Raw genomic sequence first — 21,778 nt, 5'->3', positions numbered from 1 at the left:
GGGCCCAACCACTGACCCTCAAGCCTTGCATTAAAGAATACTGGTGTAGAAGGGCTGAGGTTGAGACAGACATTAAAGAATGACACGGGATGGTTTCCTACAGCTGTCTGCGGGGACGGGAATGGTGATGAATTCTGTCACCGTGTCATTATGAACAGGGATGGCTCCACAGTGAGCTCTAAGAGAGGCAAGTAAGTTGAGAGGGATGGGATGACAGTTAAAAGATGGGGGGAGGGCACTCAGGTGGTGCACAAAGGAGTGCACTAAGAAGCATGACATGTTTTTTGTTCATGCTCCTTTGTTGCATGATGCATTGCATTGCATATTGTAGGAAGTTTCTCGAAGTAGGCAAGGAATGATGATGTCACCTTGATGGGCTGTAAGTGGGAGTAGCCTGGATTTAGCCACATTTGCAGTGGGCAGCAGAGGTAAGCACGGACAGGACACAGGCTGCAGAGAGAGTGAGAAAGTACAAGAAGTAATAAAATAACACACCAAAATAGCAAAATAACAGTGCCCGCCACATGGGAAGAAGCTCCTTGAAGTGGGCAAGTTTTGATTATGTCACCTTGATGGGCTCTCAGAGGGCAGATCCTGGATTTGGCCGCATCCAGAGGTCAAAAGGGGGAGCACAGACAGGACACAGGCTGCAGAGAGAATGAGAGAGCACGAGAAGCAATAAAATAATAGAAGAAAATCTTTTTAGAAGGACATGGAGTTTTTAAACGCACAGCCTGGGACTTTTATGCAAACTAAAAATAACCAAAACAAAGCTTTGTAACATAACAGTGCCATGCTCAGTGGGGGTTTGCTGTCATTGGCTCAAGTACAGCTTTAAATCACAAACATCAACAGTTTTTAATTCTAGTATAAGTACAGGTTGCACATTAAACCAGCAAAAATTTTATATACAAAGATCAAGCAGCCAAGCTCTAGCTCACACAGAATCAGTCACCCATGAGTCCCAATTTTAATAGCTGACAGACTCACATATTCCTTGGGTTTCACCCAGCTGTTACTGGTTCCCTGCAAAAAAAAACTGCCAGACTCTTCCTGGTTCCAATTTTCAGTCATTCTTTAGATTCATACAGGCACTTCTGCTGAAGTCGATCCTCTTTGCCTTTACTCTCTTCCTCTCATGATTCTTACAGTTCTGCAGTTCTATAATTAATGCTCCAAAGCAGTGGCGTAGTAAGGGGAGGGAGTAGGAGGAAGCAGACTACCCTGGGTGCCGTCTTCGCAAGGGGCACCGGCGCCTCTCCTCCTCTCCGCCCTCCCGCATACCTCTTTAAATGTTTGCCAGCATGAACAGCATATTCCACCTGCTGCTCGCGCTTAGGGTTGCCAGATTTTCCCAAATCCGGAGCCCCAGCCCTGCCCCCAGGCCCGCCTACCCCCACCCTAATACCGCCCCCAGTCCCACCCAAGCCCCGCCCCTCGCTGCCTGCTCTAGTCAAAAAATCATAACTCAATTATAGCAATGCATATATTGTTAGATTTGGGGCTTCTCTGAGAAACAAAATGCTAATTTTGGAATGATTAATGTGATGGCTTTCATATTCTGTAACACAATGGCTTCTGCATAGCAGGTTGCCTAATCTAGAATAACCAAAATATACTTGTTACCTCAGGTGGTTTGCTCCAATGGCCTCATGAAATCTATGGTCAGTCTTTCCATTGTGGTCTTGATGATGGGTATGGGCATGAGAAGTGCAGGTGGAACCCTTGCAGGGCTGGCATGTTGGGCATAATTGTCAGTACAGTTGTACCTGTTTATATTAATTGGGCGATAGGCGCATGATTCTACAAAAGACAAGCACCTAACTCCAAAGTAGGCGTGTTTAGGAGTGGAGAAGGATTTAGGCACCACTAGGCGTGATTTTCTAAAGGACTTAGGAGCATATAATGAAGGCCTTTAAAAACCTGGCCTATATTACAGGTGCCTAAGTTTTAAGTTAAAGCTCACTAAAGTTGGCGAATGTTTGTAGATAAATGTATCAACCAGCCAAATATAATCCTGATTTGTATATGTTACTGTGTAGTCTGGATATATGTGAAGCTAATACATCACTTGCTTAAACATCCCGTGCTTCAAAAAGATGCCTCAGCCCCACCACTCCTCCGCTGTAATCATTTATACTGCGGGAAGCATACCGTGGTGCCTCATCAATGGCTGTCCATTTGTTGTGTTTTTTTGTTTTTTTTTTTGCTACTATTATTATTAAAGTGTTTTTTTATATATAATAAATAACTTAAATGAATCTCTTCATATCTTCAATATTGTAATATAAATTTTAAAAGTAATAAATACTTATCTCAGCCAAACCTGGGAGTCAGACCCAACATGTTTCACACAAAAAAAGTGTTTTATCAAAGGTCTCCCTGCAAAATATAGAACAGAAGCTGTCACATCCAATTGTGTGTTGCCCCTCTCCTATCTAAATTCATCCGGAAGTATTTCAGTTTCTATATGTTGCACTCATCAAGGCTGCCGCTGTCATCCGACTCCAATCTTACTGTGAGAAAAGATGGCGGCGGCGACCTTTGCTTCAAATTTAAATCCTCCCTCTCTACAGACACTATACCCGCCTCTGCAGCTCATTGGACCCGAAAGAAATTACATCATCGATCCCCACTCAATTTCACTATTCAACCCATGGGGTTCAATAGTGTCAAGCATGAAAATAAATCTTTGTTCACTCTCATTTAGCTTAACCTGGTCGCCCCCCCCATCCACCCCTATTACTTTGTTAATGACACACCATCTCAAATCGTTTGTAGTGTGATTTAATCTCAGCCAATGCTCTACCAAAGGTGCTTGTATTACCTTATTAATTATGCGAGATTTATGCTCTGTCAGCCGTGTTTTTATTTTTCTACTAGTGCGACCTACATATATAAGGTCGCAGGGACAGATGATTGCATAAACTACACCTTGAGTGTTGCAATCAGTATTGTGCCTAGATCTTAGGGATGTCATCCTCCCCGGAACCTTCCAGATCTCTCCTAAGATGGTGGAGGGGCACCACTGGCAGTTTTAAGTTAGGCATGATTCTGTAATAGGCACCTAAGTGTGACTGACAAATAATAGGTGCTTATATTATAAGCACCTATTTTTTTAGACGCCATTTATAGAATTTTCCCCCAAATGGCCAAAACCATACTGCTTGATAAAAAGGAGTGCATTAGGATAGAGGGAAAATGTTCAGTTACTTTGCCTCCCCCTGCCCTATTCGTTTTCCCTTCACTTACATTCACCCGTGCGTTTAACCACTGAGAGGTCAATGAAGAAAGCCTTGTACTGGAGCCATGGCTCTACCATGAAATTAGCTCCAAAATTGCCATGGCATGCTATAAGCAAAGGAACATTGAATTTACTGCTGTGTTAAAATTATGGTAGTAATCTGCAGCTAATTGCAAAATGTCTCCTTTCTTTTCACTGCCTGAGCAGTGATTGGTTCAGACACTGACAGGAAAAGTAACATAAAAAAAAAGAAAAAGATACAGTGCTCTGTATCAACTCTCTCCAAACCATGTCGGGACAAACCATCCCCCATCTCCTAACTTAAACACTTCCTTGGTGACTAATGCATCCCCCACTCCTTCCTTCCCCCTGGCCTCGACCCTGACTATATAAAAAAAAACCACCTTTCCCTAGTGTCTAATGCACCCACTACCCAAACCCTGAATGTAAAAACAAAGAGGCTATTTAAATGGTCTGGAACGGCTCCTGGCCAGCTAAATAGCACATAACCGTCTATCTGCCAATATTTAGTGGGAGATAACCTGCTATCTCATGCTGAATATCCTGCTTAGCGGACTGGCTGAATCGCACGACAAAGTCGTTCACCACCAATATTCAGCAGCTCATCAGCTAAGTTTGGCGGCTAAAGATAATCGCTTAAAAGGATGGTATATCTTTGCTTGTTGAGACTTAGCCAGCTAGCCACTGAATATTAGTATAGCTGGCTATGCCTCAGCCAGCCTAAATAGAATGGATGTTCTCCGACCTTGACTATAAAAAAATTATTTCCCTGGTGTCAAGTAAACCACCAGCACCTCCCCCAGAACCTTTGATCTCCGTCCCGTTTATATGTTAAAGGTGACAGGAGCAATAGACACTGATTCCTGCTTCTGGCACCACCTTCTTGAAAAATGGTGATGCTCAATCCTGCGTGATGTATTCTGGGAACAAGTTAGTGTTAGCCTGCCATATAAAATAATTTTTCACTTACTTGGTAGTCTCCATCCAACTATCAAATAAGGAAAAATAAATCCCATATATGGCAGACTGACCCCACCTGGTATATCCCAGAATGTGCACTGTGCATGACTAGGCTTTGTAATTTTTCAAGATGGTGGCACTGGAGGCAAGAGCGAGTTGGCATCGCTTCTACTTCCTTTAAAATATGAACTGGGGAGAAGTTGGAAGGCATGGGGAGGAGTACACCAGACACCATGGAAATCATTTATTTTTACAATTGTGGTTAGGGAGGGGTGGGGGGTACACTGGACACCAGGGAAAGGTTTTCTGTTGTCTTTTGGAATGATTAATTCTCCAGGATATTAAAATATGGTTCTGTGTCCCTTCTCCTTAAGGCTGCTGTTTACCTTCCATCTGATGCAGGACTCCTGGGAAATTATACCGCTGCCCTGGATTCTTACCTCCACTCTCATGGCAGGTAAAGGCACCAAATCAGCATAAATCTAGCATCATGTTCCTTCATGCAATGTGGGTTTGTTTGTTTTTTCAATGTGTCTTCAGCATCTGATATATCATTCATGTGGAACTCCAGAAATCCAAGGGTCATATGCCAAGAGCTAGCAGTTGCCAAATAGGAAAGACACTTGCGGGATCATTAGTTTTGATGACCTCAAGATTGCCATGTAGTTGAGAAAGCTCATGGTATACTTACAGTAGATTCATAAAGAGAGGCATCAGTATAAAAATAGGGAAAAATAGGGAAGCAATATTTCCTATCCACGTGGTGAACCCCAATCTGGAGTTTTGTTTGCTGCTTTGGAGATTCACAAACTAGTTTTATGAAGAGCCATCAAAATTATATATAGAGGGGTGCTGAAAAGTTCTCAGCCCAACCAAGAAGATAATAACATGGATATGGTTCAATCAATGATCTGAAACAATGTCAAAACAGAGAATTTTGTTTCTGCAAATTAGCACTTAATGAAATAACACTATTTTCAGCTAGTTGGTTGGTTGTGCTGAGAACTTTTCAGCACCCTCTTGTATGGACTGCACCGTAAGCTACCACAAAGTGAAGAAGCTAAAGATGTACTCTCTGGAAGAAAGAACGGATAGATATAACGCAACAATCAGATAACCAGCTAAGTACCAGAAGGAAACATTTTCCATAGAATGAAAAACTCAATAACAAGCAGTCATCATATGGTTTATGATTTAGTTTATTTGAGATACTGCTATCAATGAAAATTACCTAAGCGATTTACAAAAAAATTTGTTTGGGAGACTTAGGGCTCCTTTTACAAAGCTGCGTTAGCGGTTTAACGCATGTAATAGCATGCGCTAACTTGCCGGCCATGCTAGCCGCTACCGCCTCCCCATGAGCAGGCAGTAGTTTTTTGGCTAGCGCGGGGGTTAGCACGCGCTAAAAATGTGCGTGCGATAAAGCCACTAAAGCGGCTTCGTAATACGAGAAGGTCTAGGCTACATACAAAGGAGTCGATATTCAGAAGACTTTAACTGGCCAGGACAGGCTCCTGCCTGGTTAAACCCTGCTAAGCTGGTTGGTTGCTGATATTCATTGGCATTTAACTGGGTAATGTCTCTAAATTACATTACATTAGTGATTTCTATTCCGCCATTATCTTGCGGTTCAAGGCGGATTACAAAAGGAGTTATCTGGCCATTTCCAGAGGAATTGAAGAGTAGAGCAAGTTGCTTCAGAGAATTGGGATGAGTCTTGCAGTGTTAGTTTGTCTTCAGCATGGTTTTTATTTCTTTTCTGGACGATTTGTAGTTTGGGGTCGTTATCAGTAAATTGGAGATAAATAGCTCCACTAACTAGCCATTCCTTGACTGGCTAACTTAGGACAAACCCAGCTTTTAGCCCATTAGTGGCGATTTTCAGTTACTTAACTGGCTAAAGAAGTGTATAAAGTTAGAACAGCAAAAATATTGTCCTAACTTTATACGCCATGTTAACCAGTCACCAATCTGAATATTAATTGGTGCCCAGTTAACTTCCAGGTCAGCACGTTTATCTGGATATTCAATGCTGGGAGTTCCACTTGCTTCAGCATTGCATATTAGGGGCTAGTTCAATCTAGAACTGAGGGAGGCCAACAAGCCAGTGGCGTAGTAAGGGGGAGAGTGAGGGAGGTGGTCCGCCCCGGGTGCCATGTTGGTGGGAGCGCTGGCACCCCTCTTAATCTCTGCCCCCTCTGCCTTCGTACAGAAATGGTGGCTAGCCTGAGTAAAATGCCTGGCGAGCTATAAGAAACTTAAATTGAAGTAAGCATTGGTAAGCCAATGTTTGGTGATGAGAAGAGGATTTACTCTGTCATATTTCCTAGCGCTGAGGAGATTCACAGATGTATTCCAAATAAGTTGAATGCATCTGAACCTGGGAATTACAGTAGCCGAGTCAAGTTAAAATCAAAGAATAATTAGGAAGGTGGAGATCAGCCAAATTCAAAATCAGGAGAATCACGGTTTAATTGTAGTAAAGGACATGTCTATTTAAAATAAAGCCCAAGACCTTAACTGTACTTTTAAGATGAATAGGACTATACCGAATATTCATGTTCGATTTGATTTAGGCCCAAATAGTGCCCTGAATACATTATTCATATTCATCCAAATAATTATTTAAATTTGAATATGAATAATTCTGGACTCTATTAAATCCTACTGAAATAAACACATGGATCCGGATTCTAAAATGGCACCGGCGCCAGCGACCACCTTAAAAATGGTCACCAACCGTGTGTCAATAATGCAAAGGTGCCGTTTATAGAATCACGCCTTCAGGAAATATAGGTACCGGAAATGTAGACCAGGGTTTTCAAGGCCTACATTTCCGGTGCCTACCTTTTAAGTGAATTGCACCTATTGAGATGCTTTATGATGCTTAACACCACTTCCGGCGTTAGCCAAGCCTACAATAGCATTAGGCGTCATAAAGCACCTCTATCGGCATGATTCCGGTGCCTACATTTTTCTTTTAAATGCTTTTTATTTCTTTTTTTTAAACTGCATCTTCAACTTAAGTTAGGTGTAGGTAGGGTGCCTAAGGGCACCTAAGGTAAGGCACTGTTTATACTGTAGAATTCAGGCCTTTTTCTCTAATTTCACTTCTTCTATTATTTGTTATGTCAAAGCTCAATGTCCATTATTCATATTCAGTATCGTATTTAGCCAAACAATATTTTTCATTATTTGTATTTGGCCAAATATTAAAATATGTTATTCGGTACAGCAGTAGGGGGGCAGAGCATCTGAAGGAGGGGAGAGTGTGGCGCAGTGATTAAAGCTACAGCCTCAGCACCCTGAGGTTGTGGGTTCAAACCCACACTGCTCCTTGTGACTCTGGGCAAGTTACTTAATCTCTCAATTGCCCCAGGTACATTAGATAGATTGTGAGCCCACCGGGACAGACAGAGAAAAATGCTTGAGAACCTGAATACATTCATGTAAACCATTCCGAGCTCTCTTGGGAGAACGGTATAGAAAATGGAATAAATTAAATTAAACACGGAAAAAGAGAATAACTTTTGTTTTTGCTGGGTTTCATTTTAGGCTATTATCTTGGATAAAATAGTGTAGATGCAGTGTTATTCCACTAGACATAAAAAAAAGATAAGATGATACCTTTTGTTTTTATTGCCTAACTTATGAGGTATATATACATTTTATTGAGCAACTTTTGAAGGCAACACGTTCTTCATTTTTTTGACCTTAAGAATAAGACATTGCCTTTGAAAGCTAGTCAAAAAATATGTTAGCCCAATAAAAAAAGGCCATTATCTGCATTTAACAATGATGTGAAGCTTGGTAAAAAATGAAAGTGAGGTGAAGAATTCTAAGGAAAAAGAATACGTGGGTACTTAGAATCTGAATGGCATCAACATTCATAAAAATAAAAACCCTTCTGGAAGTCGATCTGGGTTACAATTAATAGGATATTGGCTACCTCTATGTCCATGTCTTACAATGTGGTTCTCTTTGGAACTATACTGCAACCCAAGTCCCTAATTTCTGCAGCTGAGAATAAATTACTTCTTGTAATGACTGGGATTGCTATACAAATGATCACAAAAAACTGGAAAAATTGCGATAGACTGAATTACATCTTTTGGTGGGAATCCCTATGCTTGTGTTATCGATAAGAATGTATGAATTCAGAAATAAAGGGTTATGGTAAAAATTTTAATAAGATTTGGGGCCCTTTAGCAAATTTTGTATCCACCAATTAATAGTTCAAGCCTTCCATTTTATTGAGTTTTATACACATCTGGATTGGGAGGGAGGGAGGGATAGGTGGGGGGAAAAGATGATTATATTATTATTGTTAGTAATAAGTGCTGTTATTTGGTGCCAATTGTTGTATTTTTATATGCACTTTGTATGTTATTAAAATGAATAAAGACTTCTAAAAAAACAAAAACCCTATGGATTGTATAAGAAGAGCTAAGAGAGTCAAAGAGCTGAAATGATGGAAGCACTGGAAAGAACAGGAAAGGATTGGTTTTCATTGAGGGAGATAAGAGACATCTGGAGAAGACATTTGGTGGAGGTACACTTCCCCCTCCGTATTCGCAGGGGTTAGGGGCAGAGTCGGCCCGTGGATATAAAAAAACTGCGAATAATATTCGGGCCAGTTCTGCCCCTAACCCCTGCTTATTCTGACTATTTTAAGCCCTGAAAGCTCCCCCCCCCCTAAGCCTTGCCTGGTGGTCTAGCGGGTTTTCGGAGCAGAAGCGATCTTCCCATGCTCCTGTTCCGTGCAGATCAGTCACAGGAAATGGCTGCCTTGAGCTCCCATAATATCTTGAGCCATTTCCTGTGAGCGATCTGCACGGGGCAGGAGCGTGGGAAGATCGCTCCTGCCCCGAAAACCCGCTAGACCACCAGGTAAGGCTTAAGGGGGGGCTTACAGGGCTTAAAATAGCCCAAAAAAAAGAAAATATTTTTTTTAATTTAAAACCACAAATAAGCAAATCCATAGATACAGAATTCGCGAGTATGCAGGGGGAAGTGTAGTAGGAAACAAAACAGTAGCAGAAATCAAATTTGAATAGGATGGACACAAATGGCTTTAGAAGCCAGAAGAAGGAAAGAGAAGTTGACAGATTAAGATTTGTGCCAGTGGCAAACTGGTGGGGCGAGGGAGGGGGCAAAGAAAGGAAAGAAGAAGTAAAAGTACTTATGTTCTGAAATCTTTTGGTTTTCTATAAGTGGATGAAAATTGGGCTGTTGGTAGGATGACAGGTCACAGAATTATGAGATCACCAACTGTACTCAAAGTAGGAAGTTGTTTGCACTGGGATTTTAGGGAATCGTACAAGCTTATACTCATTTGACAAGAGTAATTTGTGAGTGGGGCTTTGGGTTGTGGAACAGCAGGAGAAATGCATCAAGTGGGGGTGGGGGATACAAGGTGAGGAAGATGTTTCCAATCTAAAGCTCTTTGTTTTGCCTGTTTTGCAGAGTTTCAATGTTTTGCCTTGATCTAAGATGAAGGTATGGAAGTTTGCAGCCATTGCCTCGATGCTCTTCAGTTCCATGTTGTCCATTTTAGTTTGTAGAGACGCGCTCTTTGGAACCTGGAAGTCCCATCTATCTTCTTCCTCACAACTGTCATCGGCATTGTCTTCCTCCATGACATTCTCATCCGGAACAAGGCAAAGATCTCCAAGGTCACTGGACCATGACCAGCCTCTCATTTCACAGTGTAAGATGCTCTGGTTTGTCCTACTATTTTCAAAGGAGGGTGGTGCTGGTGGGGAAGGAGGGGGGAGGCAGAGTGGAGAGAAGATATTGTGTTTGTTCTCTACTTGTGTTTAATCCTAATTGCTCCAGTTCAAATTCAGCACTTTTTCTATGGTGTCAGATACTGGGAAAATGAGATACCTCTGGAGTATGGACCAAAAGAGTCTCATATTTGTAGGGATTGAGACAGATGTAAGGATCTTAAGTACAGAGCAAGGGAAACAAGCTCTTGGTGAGGGCTCAGAATCAGTTTAGTACATATTTACCTGTCTTTGGGAAAATGCTGTCTTTCCATATTCATTGTTTCTTTTCCAAATTAATATACCAAACCAATAGGTTTTTATAATTCCTTCCACTGTTGAGTAGTGCTGCCCAATTCAGGAAAAAAAATTTCGATTTGATTCAATTCGATTCAGCCTATTGAATCGATTTTTTGATTCGATTTTCCTGCCCAATTGGGTGTTTTTATAAAACATCCTGGTGGGTTTATTTTATAGCCTCTTCACCCCTTTTGCCTTCTTCTAACCACACTGGCGCAGAGGTGTAAACAAAATAAACAAACCAAAAAGACTTTTCCTCTCTCTGTTAAATCCTAGCTCACGTTTGCGGTCTAACAAAAGCTCTGGCAGGATACACTTTTCAAATCTGACATATTGTAATCACAAAACAGAAAATAAAATTATTTTTCTATCTTTTGTTGTTTGGTCAATATTCAAATCTTGTTGGTCCCAGGCTCTGGTTGTCTTCTGATAACTTGCTTGCCAGGATCTCCTTCTTTTCTTCTTTCTCCGTGCTAACCATCAATCTTCTATCTCTGTTCTCCCCTTCCATTTCCCTTCCCTTCCCTGGAGGTCTGGCATCTTTCCTTTTTTTTTCCATCCACAGATCCACCTTTTCTCAACAACCCTTTCATCCAGCACATCTCCCTCCTTCCCCACCATGGGTCCACCATCTCTCCTTCTCGGTTCCCAACTACCCTCCTATCCAGTATCTCTATGCCCCCCTCCACACCATCCCTTGTGTCCAACTTCTCTCCCTTTCTGTTCTTTTCCTCCCTAAATCCCATTATCCACCATCTCTCTCCCACTCCTCTGTTTTTAGACCCATTATTTCTTCCCCCCAAAGTCCAGCAAATACATGTCTTTGAACCCCCCCTTCCCTCTCTCCCTCCATGTACTTCTACAACAGGGCCCCCTCCCCTGAAGGTCTGTCCCCCCTTGAAGGTCTGTCCCCTCCTGAAGGGCACCCTACCCCTGAAGGCCTGTCCCCCCGAAGGACTGCACCTCCCCCCAAAGGTCTATCCCCCCTAAAGGTTTGCATCCCCCCTGAAGGACTACACCCCACCCTTGAACGTCTGCCTGTACCCCCTGAAGGCCTGCACTCCACCCCTGAAGGCCTGTCCCCCCCAAAGGCCTGCTCCTCCCCCCTGAAGGCCTGCACCCCCCCTGAAGGCCTGTCCCCCCCAAAGGACTGCACCTCCCCGACAAAAGACTACCCCCCCTCCCGGAAGGCCTGTGTGTTCCCCTCTGGCTTTCTGCGCCTCCCTTTATCTGATTACAGCAGAGAGCAGCCTGCAGAAAGGATTGCGGGTACTTTAGCAATCCTTGCAGATTGCCATTGGCCTCCGGAGCTGTCGTCCCTCTGCCGCGATCCTGCCTCTGACGTCAGAGGAGGAGCGGGACCGCGGCAGAAGGACGACAGCTCCGGAGGCCTATGGTAACCTGCAAGGATTGCTAAAGTACCCACGATCCTTTCTGCAGGCTGCTCTCTGCTGCAATCAGCTAAATGGAGCCATGGAAGGTCAGGGGAGAAGCCGGACACTGCAGCACTTCCCGACTGTCCCCTCCCCCCTCACTCTCTAAAGCGGGAGTGGCAGCGCCGGCCAGCAAGAGGCAGCGCTGCCGATCCTGCTTTAGGGGGTGAGGGGGGAGGTTCAGAGGGAATCAGGAGGCCAATTTTTGGGTTGTTTTTTTTAATCGATTCAAATCGATTCACCCGAAATGAATCAATGAATCGATTTGAATCGTGAATTGGACAGCACTACTGTTGAGCACCAGCAAATCTAAGGGATCTAGGTTATAATATTTGCAGCCACTTATCTGGTTACATCTTTTAGACAGGTGCACAATGTCTGCAAGTCACAGTCTTAAATAATTTTTAGAGAGTACAAACTAGGATGAGCTAAGCCTTTCTACTAGACAAACAGTGTCCTCCTGACAGTATGACTACATTTTGAGTAAAGAATGCAATTCTGGTTGTCTCACTTCACACACGCAACACAACAGTATCATAGCCAGACCTGAATTTTTGGGAGGGCTGTCATTTATTTGGAGTTTGGGGGGATAGTAACTCAGGGGTGCCTGGCGCAGGGGTGGGCCATGTTCTGTGTGGCATGAGGAGTGGGCATGCCTCCTGCCATTTTTGGGGGGTATGGAGGAGACAGTGGCTTGGGGGTACCTGGCGTGATGGAGGGGCATGGTGCAGGGGCATTCCCCTGCCAATTTTCTTTCATGCCGTGTTTGTCAGGGGTCATGAGGGAGGGCCGTCACCGGTGGTGGGGGACTTTTTTCATTTTTTATGGGACCGATATTTTGCATGTGTAACACACTCAAAATATATGTGCCATTGAAAAAAAAAAAACAAAAAAAACTCCAAGCAGACTATGCTACCGACAGGTCTAGAGACCAGTCATTTTTTCTGATCGCTAAATCCCATTTATTTGGGAATAGCCAAGCGATGTTAGTGCATCAATTGCTTGGCTCTTTTGCATGGGGTTTTATCTAATTTGCATGGCCGGATTGGAAAATGGTTGATCGAGGATGGTTGGTAAAAGTGATTGTCGCTAAAGCTTTGAAAACAGGTTTAGCGATGATTGCTGACTTTAGTGCATCTAGCCCTTAGTCGGTATTCTCCATATTGAGCATGCTAAATCCATAGCACATAACTGCAAGGGGGCATAGGCAGGTCAGGGGCATGCCTACCATTTATGCACACAGACCCTGATTCTATAAAAAATGCCTAAAGTTACGTGCCTAGATTGGCACACATAGCTGATCTAGGAGCCTAACTTAATTGTTTAAAAAAGTTTAGGGCTAGATGCACTAAAGTCCCTGATCATCTAATGCTCGTCACTAAACCAGTTTGACTGGTTTAGCGACCGATCAAATTTGTTGACCTTATTCTCAAAACGGCTCACTGCATGGCTTTCCATGCGGTTGTACATTCTACACTTCTGGCATGTAAATTAGGTCATTAATAGTAAAACCAGCTATCCGATCAATGGCCTAATCTTGCATGCCAGAATTGCATTGGTACTACTGACCCAGAAACCCAACAGGTCTGCCCATTTTTTTCATTTATTTCTATGGACACAAATGTTGTGCCCATAAAAAAAAATGCTGTGCCATGCCTACAACCCTTCCCCCCTTGACGAACCACCCCAGTATAAAAAAAATCAGCCGGAGGGATGTCCACTCCATTCTGCCACAGCAAACCAACCCCGCACTGAAACCCCCACCCCCAGCAAGGACCCTCTGAACCAACACCACCCCTTGTCTAAAAATCAGCAGGAAATATGCCCACTCCCTCCTGCCACTGCGAATCAGCTTACCCCACCATGCCCCCCAACTGACCCCCTACTCTTCCCCACTTCCCTTCCTAAAAAAAAAATCAACAGGAAAGATGCCCACTCCATCCTGCCACCAGATGCTTCCCGGCCCTCCCACAAGCTACCATCCACAACCCCTGAACATATCCCAAATTTCAAAAATAGATGACAGCAGGAGGGACACCCAGTCCCTCCTGCTTGAAGGCCCACTATTCCAAAATGGCAAGTCTTCCCCTTTCCAGTGCATCATGGGATGCAAGGGGAGGGGCCTAAGGCCCTGACTGTCTCAGACACCTAAGGCTCCTCCCCTGGGAGGGGCACCTAAAGTCCCTCCCACTCCAATCAGGGCATTAGCCCACTCCCCGTGCATCCCAGGTTGCACCAGGAAGGGGAAGGCCCATCATTTTGGATGCAGGAAGGAGTGGGCATCCCTTCTGCCAATTTTTTTTTATGAAGGAGAGCATGGAAGGGGAGGTGAGGAGTCAGTTAGAGGCCACGGCAGGGGGGTCAATGCAGAGGGGTTGCTTGGTGGTGGCAGGAGGGAGTAGGCATCCCTCCTGTCAATTTTGGGGGAAGGAGAGGGGAGGAGTCAGATCTGGGGTTCTTGCGGGGGATCACTGCATGGGAGGTTCACAGTGGCAGGAGGGAGTGGGCATCCCTCCTGCTGATTTATTGATACCGGAGTCATTTGAGGGGGGGGGGAATCGTCATTATGGGGCTTATTTCTTTTATAATGGGGCAGATATTCTGCATGTGTAACACGCACATCTGTGCCATTAAAAAAAGAAAAAAGCCTCAACAGCTGAATGGCAGGAGGCTGCTTTGGGGCTTTCCCCACCACTCAGTTGTTTGGGCTTCCCCAAACCAGCTCTGTGCATGTGTCAAAGTTGCTATCACAGCGATTGATCAGACAGGATTACAGCGAACCTCCATGCAAATCATTTGCATGCAAACTTATTGGAAGTTTCAAGTTTAATAAAAATTTGATTTACCGCCTATCATACTTCTAAGCAGTTTTACATAATAAAATAATTAAACAGGGTGATGAACATGAGACCAACAGGACTAACTGGAACAAAAGGGTTGGAGGTAGGAAAGCCATCTTCAAATAGTAAAAGAGGGGGAATCTCATCTGAGAGCCAGAGCAAGAAGAACTCGTAACGATTAAGCGGAAGGGCTTTTAAAGATTAAAGGCGTCTTTGAAGAGGAATGTTTTAAGTTTTCCTTTAAACTTTTCTAGAGAATTTTCATCACATAATTCAGGGGATAATGAATTCCAAAGGGTCAGGGCAGTGACTACGAAGTTCGATGTACGTGTAGTGCTAAAGGTACGGAGCGAGGGAACAGTAAGAAGATTTTGTGACTGAGATCTGAGTATTCCGGATGGGGTATATAGAATTAGGATATTATTTAGGAAATATGTTTGGTTATTATGAATCACTGTTCCAGAGTCAGCCCAAAAATCGGCCAACAGCGACTCACGCGGTCTTAATGACCGTGTTTTGTGCATTTAGCCCTTAATTGGCACCAATAACAAGCAATTAAATAAATAAATAAATAAATTAAATAAAATAAATTAGCACCTCATAATTAACTTAAATTAAAATGAATTGGGTGTTAGGCGCCTACCACTTTTAGGTCGGCACCTAGTCCAAAGCATCTACCAGAAAGTAGGTGTGGTTAGGGGGCAAATCTTTGGGGTGTTTTGTATGTAGGCACCCAAAGTTGACTTAGGCACAAGTAGGCCACTTAGATGCCACTATATAGGCCAAGAAAACTCTAGCAAACATAGGGTGTGCATAAGGTTTAGATGCATACTAGTGCCTAAGTCCACGGTTCTATAAACAGCACCTAACTTGACGGTGTATACATATATTCAGCACCACTGCTTCTGCAGACAGCAGTGCTGAATATTAGCAAGTTATTTAAATGCCATGACTGGTATTTGAAAACTGTCTCATAAATTCCTGTTCTGCATTTGACCCCTCCATCATGTCCAACTTATACTATGTCTGCCCAGTTACACATAGTTAGGCTGGAATTATAAGACCAGGCTGTGTTATTCCCACAAGGATAGGACAGATGGTTTGGGCAGAAAAGGTGGAGACCGTGCGCTTTATGTCCCACAGACACGGAAGTATAAGAACATAAGAATTGCCGCTGCTGGGTCAGACCAGTGGTCCATAGTGCCCAGCAGTCCACTCCCGCGGTCAAAGACCAGCACCCTAACCGAGACTGACCCTACCTGCGTACGTTCTAGTTCCACAGGAACTTGTCTAACGTCGTCTTGAATCCCTGGATGGTGTTTTCCCCTACGACAGCCTCCGGAAGAGCATTCCAGTTTTCCACCACTCTCTGGGTGAAAAAGAACTTCCTTACGTTTGTACAGAATCTATCCCCTTTTAACTTTAGAGAGTGCCCTCTCGTCTCCCTACCTTGGAAAGGGTGAACAACCTGTCTTTATCTACTAAGTCCATTCCCCTCATTATCTTGAAGGTTTCAATCATGTCCCCTCTCAGTCTCCTCTTTTCAAGGGAGAAGAGGCCCAGTTTCTCTAATCTCTCACTGTATGGCAACTCCTCCAGCCCCTTAACCATTTTAGTTGCTCTTCTTAGTTGCTTTTAGTTGGAATGCGCTACCGGAGGAAGTGATCAGGCAGAGTACGGTACAGGGATTCAAACAGGGATTGGACGGCTTTCTGAGGGATAAAGGGATCGTGGGATACTGAGAGAGGTGCTGGGATGTAACACAAGTATAGAAAGCTAACCAGGTAATAAGTATAGAAACCCAATCAGGTCGTGCATGTGCAAGACCGGAGGGTTAGGACTTCGATGGGAAGATAGGACTTCAATGAGAAACCAAGGTGGCAAGGGAGCCCTTCTGGTGATTCAGACAGGTCGTGACCTGTTTGGGCCGCCGCGGGAGCGGACTGCTGGGCAGGATGGACCTATGGTCTGACCCGGCGGAGGCACTGCTTATGTTCTTCTCTGGACCCTTTCGAGTAGTACTGTGTCCTTCTTCTTGTACGGCGACCGACGCAGTATTTCAGGTGGGGGCATACCATGACCCGGTACAGCGGCATGATAACCTTCTCCGATCTGTTCGTGAACCCCTTCTTAATCATTCCAAGCATTCTGTTTGCCCTTTTCGCCGCTGCCGCGTATTGCGTGGACTGCTTCATCAACTTGTCGAACAGTACTCCCAAGTCTCTTTCCTGGTTGTCTCTCCGAGTACTGCACCAGACATCCTGTATTCGTGTACAAGATTTTTGTTACCAACATGCATCACCTTATACTTGTCCACGTTAAACTTCATTTGCCAGTTGCAGCCCATTTCTCGAGCGTGTTTATGTCCTGTTGCAGGTCTTCACAATCCTTCTGCGTCTTTACTATGCTGAATAACTTCGTATCATCTGCAAATTTAATCACCTCGCTCGTCGTTCCAATTTCCAGGTCGTTTATAAATATGTTGAAGAGCACAGGCCCAAACACCGAACCCTGCGGCACTCTACTGGTGACGCTTTTCCAGTCTGAGTATTGTTCATTTACCCCCACTCTTTGCTTTTTATCTGCCAACCAGTTTTTGATCCACGTGTGTATTTCATCCTCAATCCTATGGCTCGCAATTTTTTGAAGTAGTAGTTCATGCGGGACCTTGTCAAACGCCTTCTGACACCATTTATTCTTGACCTTTTTCTCCGTGTGTGAAAAGACTGTTGCTTAGTTTTTGGCTTTGCCCTCAGGAGAGAAATACTTTTCCCCCTGCAAATGTCAAGCTGTGAGGCATCTGGAAACTTTAAACCCTGCTGGTTATTTACTTTTCTTACAACCAAACATTTCCCTTTAAACACGTGTACATTGGCAGTAAGCATAGAAGCTGGCTAAAACTCTTCCCTCCCTTAATGTGCTTATCTTGAATTCTTCTTTGCTTTAAAAAATTGTAGTTCTCTCTCTTTTTCCATGTGTTTCTTGTAAGTTAGTATTAACATAAGTATTGTCTATATGTCTTCTTTGTATGTATCATTTATTTTAATGTAAATCACTTAGAAATTATATGTGTTTTAATAAAACTTGGAAATTTGATCAGAGCTCAGCCCTGTATGCTCAGTTTGCTGGAGACCTTCAGGGAGGACAATATACAGTTTTATTTTGCAGTATGAGGGGGTGTGCAGCCTGTAACTCATTAGTTCCACCTGCCACACTCATTATCCAACACGAATTTCAGTGTTTTTCTTTTAATCATTATAAATTTATACGAGTATGATGCTTTATTTCATATAATAATGGGTTTTCTCAGCACTTTCTGAGTTTTAATATGTCAGTTAAGCAAGAGAATAACCGAGAGGCACCACGGTTGGGTGTGTGCATGTATGTGCATATGGGGTTGGAGAGGAAAGGAGGAAGAGGTCTCAAGGAAGAAGCTTGCAGACTTGCTCTTTGTGGTAAGAAGGGAAGGGTGAAAAGAAAGTGCTATAGAAAAGGACAGAAGGAGAGCTCTGTGAACTGCAGAACTGTAAGAGTCACAAAGCTTCCTCCATTGCTGCTTGAGATGGATGTGGGGTTAGCCAACCCTGGGAAGAATACGATGCTACTGCCTAGAGAATGACACGGGGACAAATTTTCCCCCATCCTCGCAGGAACTCAGTTTCCCTGCAAATGTTGTTGCTGTCCCTGCCCCATTCCTATAAGCTCTGACTAAGCGCACAAACCTCAAACACTTATGATTTTAAAGTGTTTGAGGCTTGTGCAGATGAGGACAGAGCTTGCAGGATGGGACAGGGACAGGAAAAGAACTCGTCGGGACAGGACAGGAAAATGAGTTCCCGCGGGGAAGGGGAAAATTTTGTCCCTGTGTCATTCTCTACTATTGCCTCCTGCTTGTGAATTTTTTGATCCGGACAAAACTCAGAGCACTAGCTCCATGGATCATCTGAGGCAAGCTCAGACTTCCTATATACTTTATAACTAATGAGATTCTGTACACTTATCTAATCTAATCTTCTATTTCTGCGCCACGCATACCTAAGCAGGCTCAAGGCGACTTACAAAGAGAAGTGAGAGGAAGCGGAGAAAGTCAGGGAAGAGAAGGAGAGGAGAAAGGGGGGGGGGGGGAACATTTGGGCAGGGGAATATCTGAGATGTTCAATTATCAAAGAGGTAGGTTTTCAGTTTTTTTTCCGGAACGTGGTTTAGTTGGGTTTCAGTCTGATTGTTTCAGTGAGGTCATTCCAGGTTTTCACTCCTAGGAAGGTAAGCATGGAGTGAAAAACTCACTTGTATTGGAGATTCTTTGTGATGGCAGGTATAGTAATCTCCTGTTAAGGGTTCTGCGGGAGGTAGACCATGCCTTTGAGTGCAGCTGCTGAGTTTCTGTGAATTATTTGGTATATGATGCATGAAGTTTTAAATTTTATTTGTGATGGGATGGATAACCAGTGTAGTTGCTTGATGAAGGCTAATATCGAGTCGTATTTTTTCAGGCTGAAAAGTTTCAAGTTTCAAGTTTATTAAAAATTTTGATAAAACGCAAGTCAAAACTTACAGCTGTGTTTTGTATGAGTTGCATTTTATGGACCATTGCGGTATTGATTCCCATGTAGGCAGAGTTACAGTAGTCCAGCTGTGGTAGGATCATCGACTACAATCAGAGCAAAGTGATGCTGATGAAAGTATGGTCTGATGAGTCTTAGTTGCCTTAGGGTGAAGAGGGACTTTTTCTGGATATTGATTTGAGCTTCCATGCTTAGTGTGGAATCCAGAATGCAGCCTAGGATTTTGGAGGTTTTGTCGATAGCGAGAGTGTTGCCTGATCGGAGAGTGATGCTTGTCGGAGCTGTCTGTTGGGCTGTGTGGAAGTATAAGACTTTGGTTTTGGTTTGGTTTAGTTTTAGCTTGTTGATTGTTACCCAGTTTTGAATTCTGTCAATATTGATTGAGACTGTGTTGGTAACATCTGATTGGATGTTGGTTGTGGGGATGAGGAGCAGAACATCATTTGCGTAGGACATTATGCTTTCATCATCAAATTTGATGTTTCCGAGAGAACTCATGAAAAGGTTAAACAGGATGGGGGAGAGTGGAGAGCCTTGTGGTACCCCACAGAAGGCCTTCTAGGTGTTGGAGATCTCCCCATTCTTACCTGGTGCCCCAGCCATTCATGAAATCATGACCATATCTGATGTGATGCACTGATACTGTCTGAGGCACATGGTTAGGGTGTTGATCAATGTTGCAGTGGTAATTTAGTATATCAGGCATTCTTACAGTGCCTAAAATGGCTGGGCTTTCATTAGAAGTTATATGTAAACCCTGGCCCATTCTCTAATAAGATACAGGGGTTCTTTAGGGAGCTCAGAGCCCCATGTTCTTATGAAACTGAAACATCCAGTTTTCTATTAAACTAATGCCACTTGCAATAGTATCTTTAGACGAATTTTAAAACCAATAGGAGAAAATATTTTTTCACTCAGAGAATAGTTAAGCTCTGGAACGCATTACCAGAGGTTGTGGTAAGAACGGATAGTGTAGCTGGTTTTAAAAAAGGTTTGGACAATTCCATGGAGGAAAAGTCCATAGTTTGTTATTGAAAAAGACATGGGGTAAGCCACTGCTTGCCCTGGATCAGTAGCATGGAATGTTGCTACTCCTTGGGTTTTGGCCAGGTAATAGGAACCTGGATTGGCCACCGTGAGAACGGGCTACTGAGTTTGATGGACCATTGGTCTGATCCAGTAAGGCTATTCTTATGTTCTTATGTAAGAAATATGATAACTCATGTTCATAGGCTCTTCTGGGAAAGGGAAAAGGTAGTCCTTCAAGACTCTTAAGCTTGTGGAGTAACCTCAAGTAGATCCCCAAAAAGACACAGTGCCTTCAGTTTAAGGTTGTTCGAAACAAACATAAACAGTACATTTATGTCTGGTCAATTCATATAGAAATACAAATATCAATACAGTTCTTAAAATATCTGGTGGAAATCTACATAAACTTTAGATTTGTTCATCAGCAACCCTTTAGCAATGATACTCTTTCTGAATGGGATCCATCCTGGGTTGTTCAGTGTTTTATAGTAACTAAGTACATGTAACTAGTTACCGCGCTTAAGTAAAAGTTTTGTCACTTTTACTTATAAAAAAGACCAGGACAATATCAGTTACTTATACTGAAGTAAAACTTTATCCAATTTTTATTACTTTTACTTACAGAAGTCAGGGTTAACTGAATGGGAGCATCATACAATTGCCAAATATCGGTAACTCAGTGAGTTCAACAGTGCTCGGCCATTTTGAAGAGTCTTTGCATTACAGTGACACCTTGAGGAAGTTTCAGTGAAAATCTGTGGTAAAGACTTCTCATTTACATCTGATGCTTGCAGTTACAAATAAAAAGTGGAAGCAAGATATAAATTATGATTCTTCAGTAAACCAAATGAAACAGTAAAACTGGGAACAGGATTTTGCTATTACAAACCTCGTCACATAAGCAATGAATCATACCATCTTAAATTTTGCAAATATAGCCTATAGGAATAGTGGAATTGCCTGTGTTTGTTGACCTGGTTACTGGTCTCCAGCCAAACAGAACAGTGATGAGTTTGCACACATTAAAGCAGAGATGAAGCTGAAGCTGGGTGCAATTCTTGGTGAACAGATATATGTCCCTATCACAATAGGCTGCTGGTCATCTTATGGAAAATTTTACATTGGGGTGACTGTCTACTGGATTTATAAAATCTTTAGAGAGGAAATCTTATCTGGCCTTAAGACTGACAATAATGATGATAAAGTATTATTTGCTATAGAGAAATCAAATGATTTCCTTGATCAAAACCTGCAGGCAACCTGGCCTGATTTAAAGGATTTTTTAAATTATTTTATTTAAGTGAACAATCCACTTTCTGCTACTGCAAATATTGAACACCTTTTTAGCTGTGTTGCATTAATGACTTACAAGTGCACTCATATGAATGACAGTCATGTTTCAAAAATGTAGTTTCACCAAAAGCAAAGTGGATTGAATTGTAGAGCAATAAAGTTGTTGGGATAAAAATGTTAACAATAATTGCATTAATTATAGTTATGGTACTTTTACTTTTTACTCAAAAAAGTATTATATTAATCAATAACTTCTTTATTTTCATGTAAGTATTTTTTTAGTGTTTCTTTTTTACAGTACTATTACTTAAATACTTTGACCTCT

The 21,778-nt window shown here is 42.9% G+C and overlaps 1 protein-coding gene across 3 annotated transcripts in view; it reads left to right on the top strand.

Moving 5' to 3' along the window:
• Positions 1-21,778, top strand: part of NRTN (neurturin) — a 118,256-nt gene that overhangs the window by 77,761 nt on the left and 18,717 nt on the right. For 2 of the 3 annotated variants that reach the window (XM_033954665.1, XM_033954667.1), the window contains exons 2-3: positions 4,600-4,682; positions 9,783-9,935. In XM_033954665.1, coding sequence (XP_033810556.1) covers positions 4,600-4,682; positions 9,783-9,935 — 236 coding nt within the window. Of the gene's footprint in view, positions 1-4,599; positions 4,683-9,691; positions 9,936-21,778 lie in introns of all 3 variants that reach the window. The other variant, XM_033954666.1, reaches the window with a different exon arrangement.

The sequence above is a fragment of the Geotrypetes seraphini genome, chromosome 8, assembly GCF_902459505.1.
Source record: "Geotrypetes seraphini chromosome 8, aGeoSer1.1, whole genome shotgun sequence".
Taxonomy (NCBI): Eukaryota; Metazoa; Chordata; class Amphibia; order Gymnophiona; family Dermophiidae; genus Geotrypetes; species Geotrypetes seraphini.
Note: the sequence above shows the minus strand (reverse complement) of the source record. Positions and strands in the feature narration are given on the sequence as shown.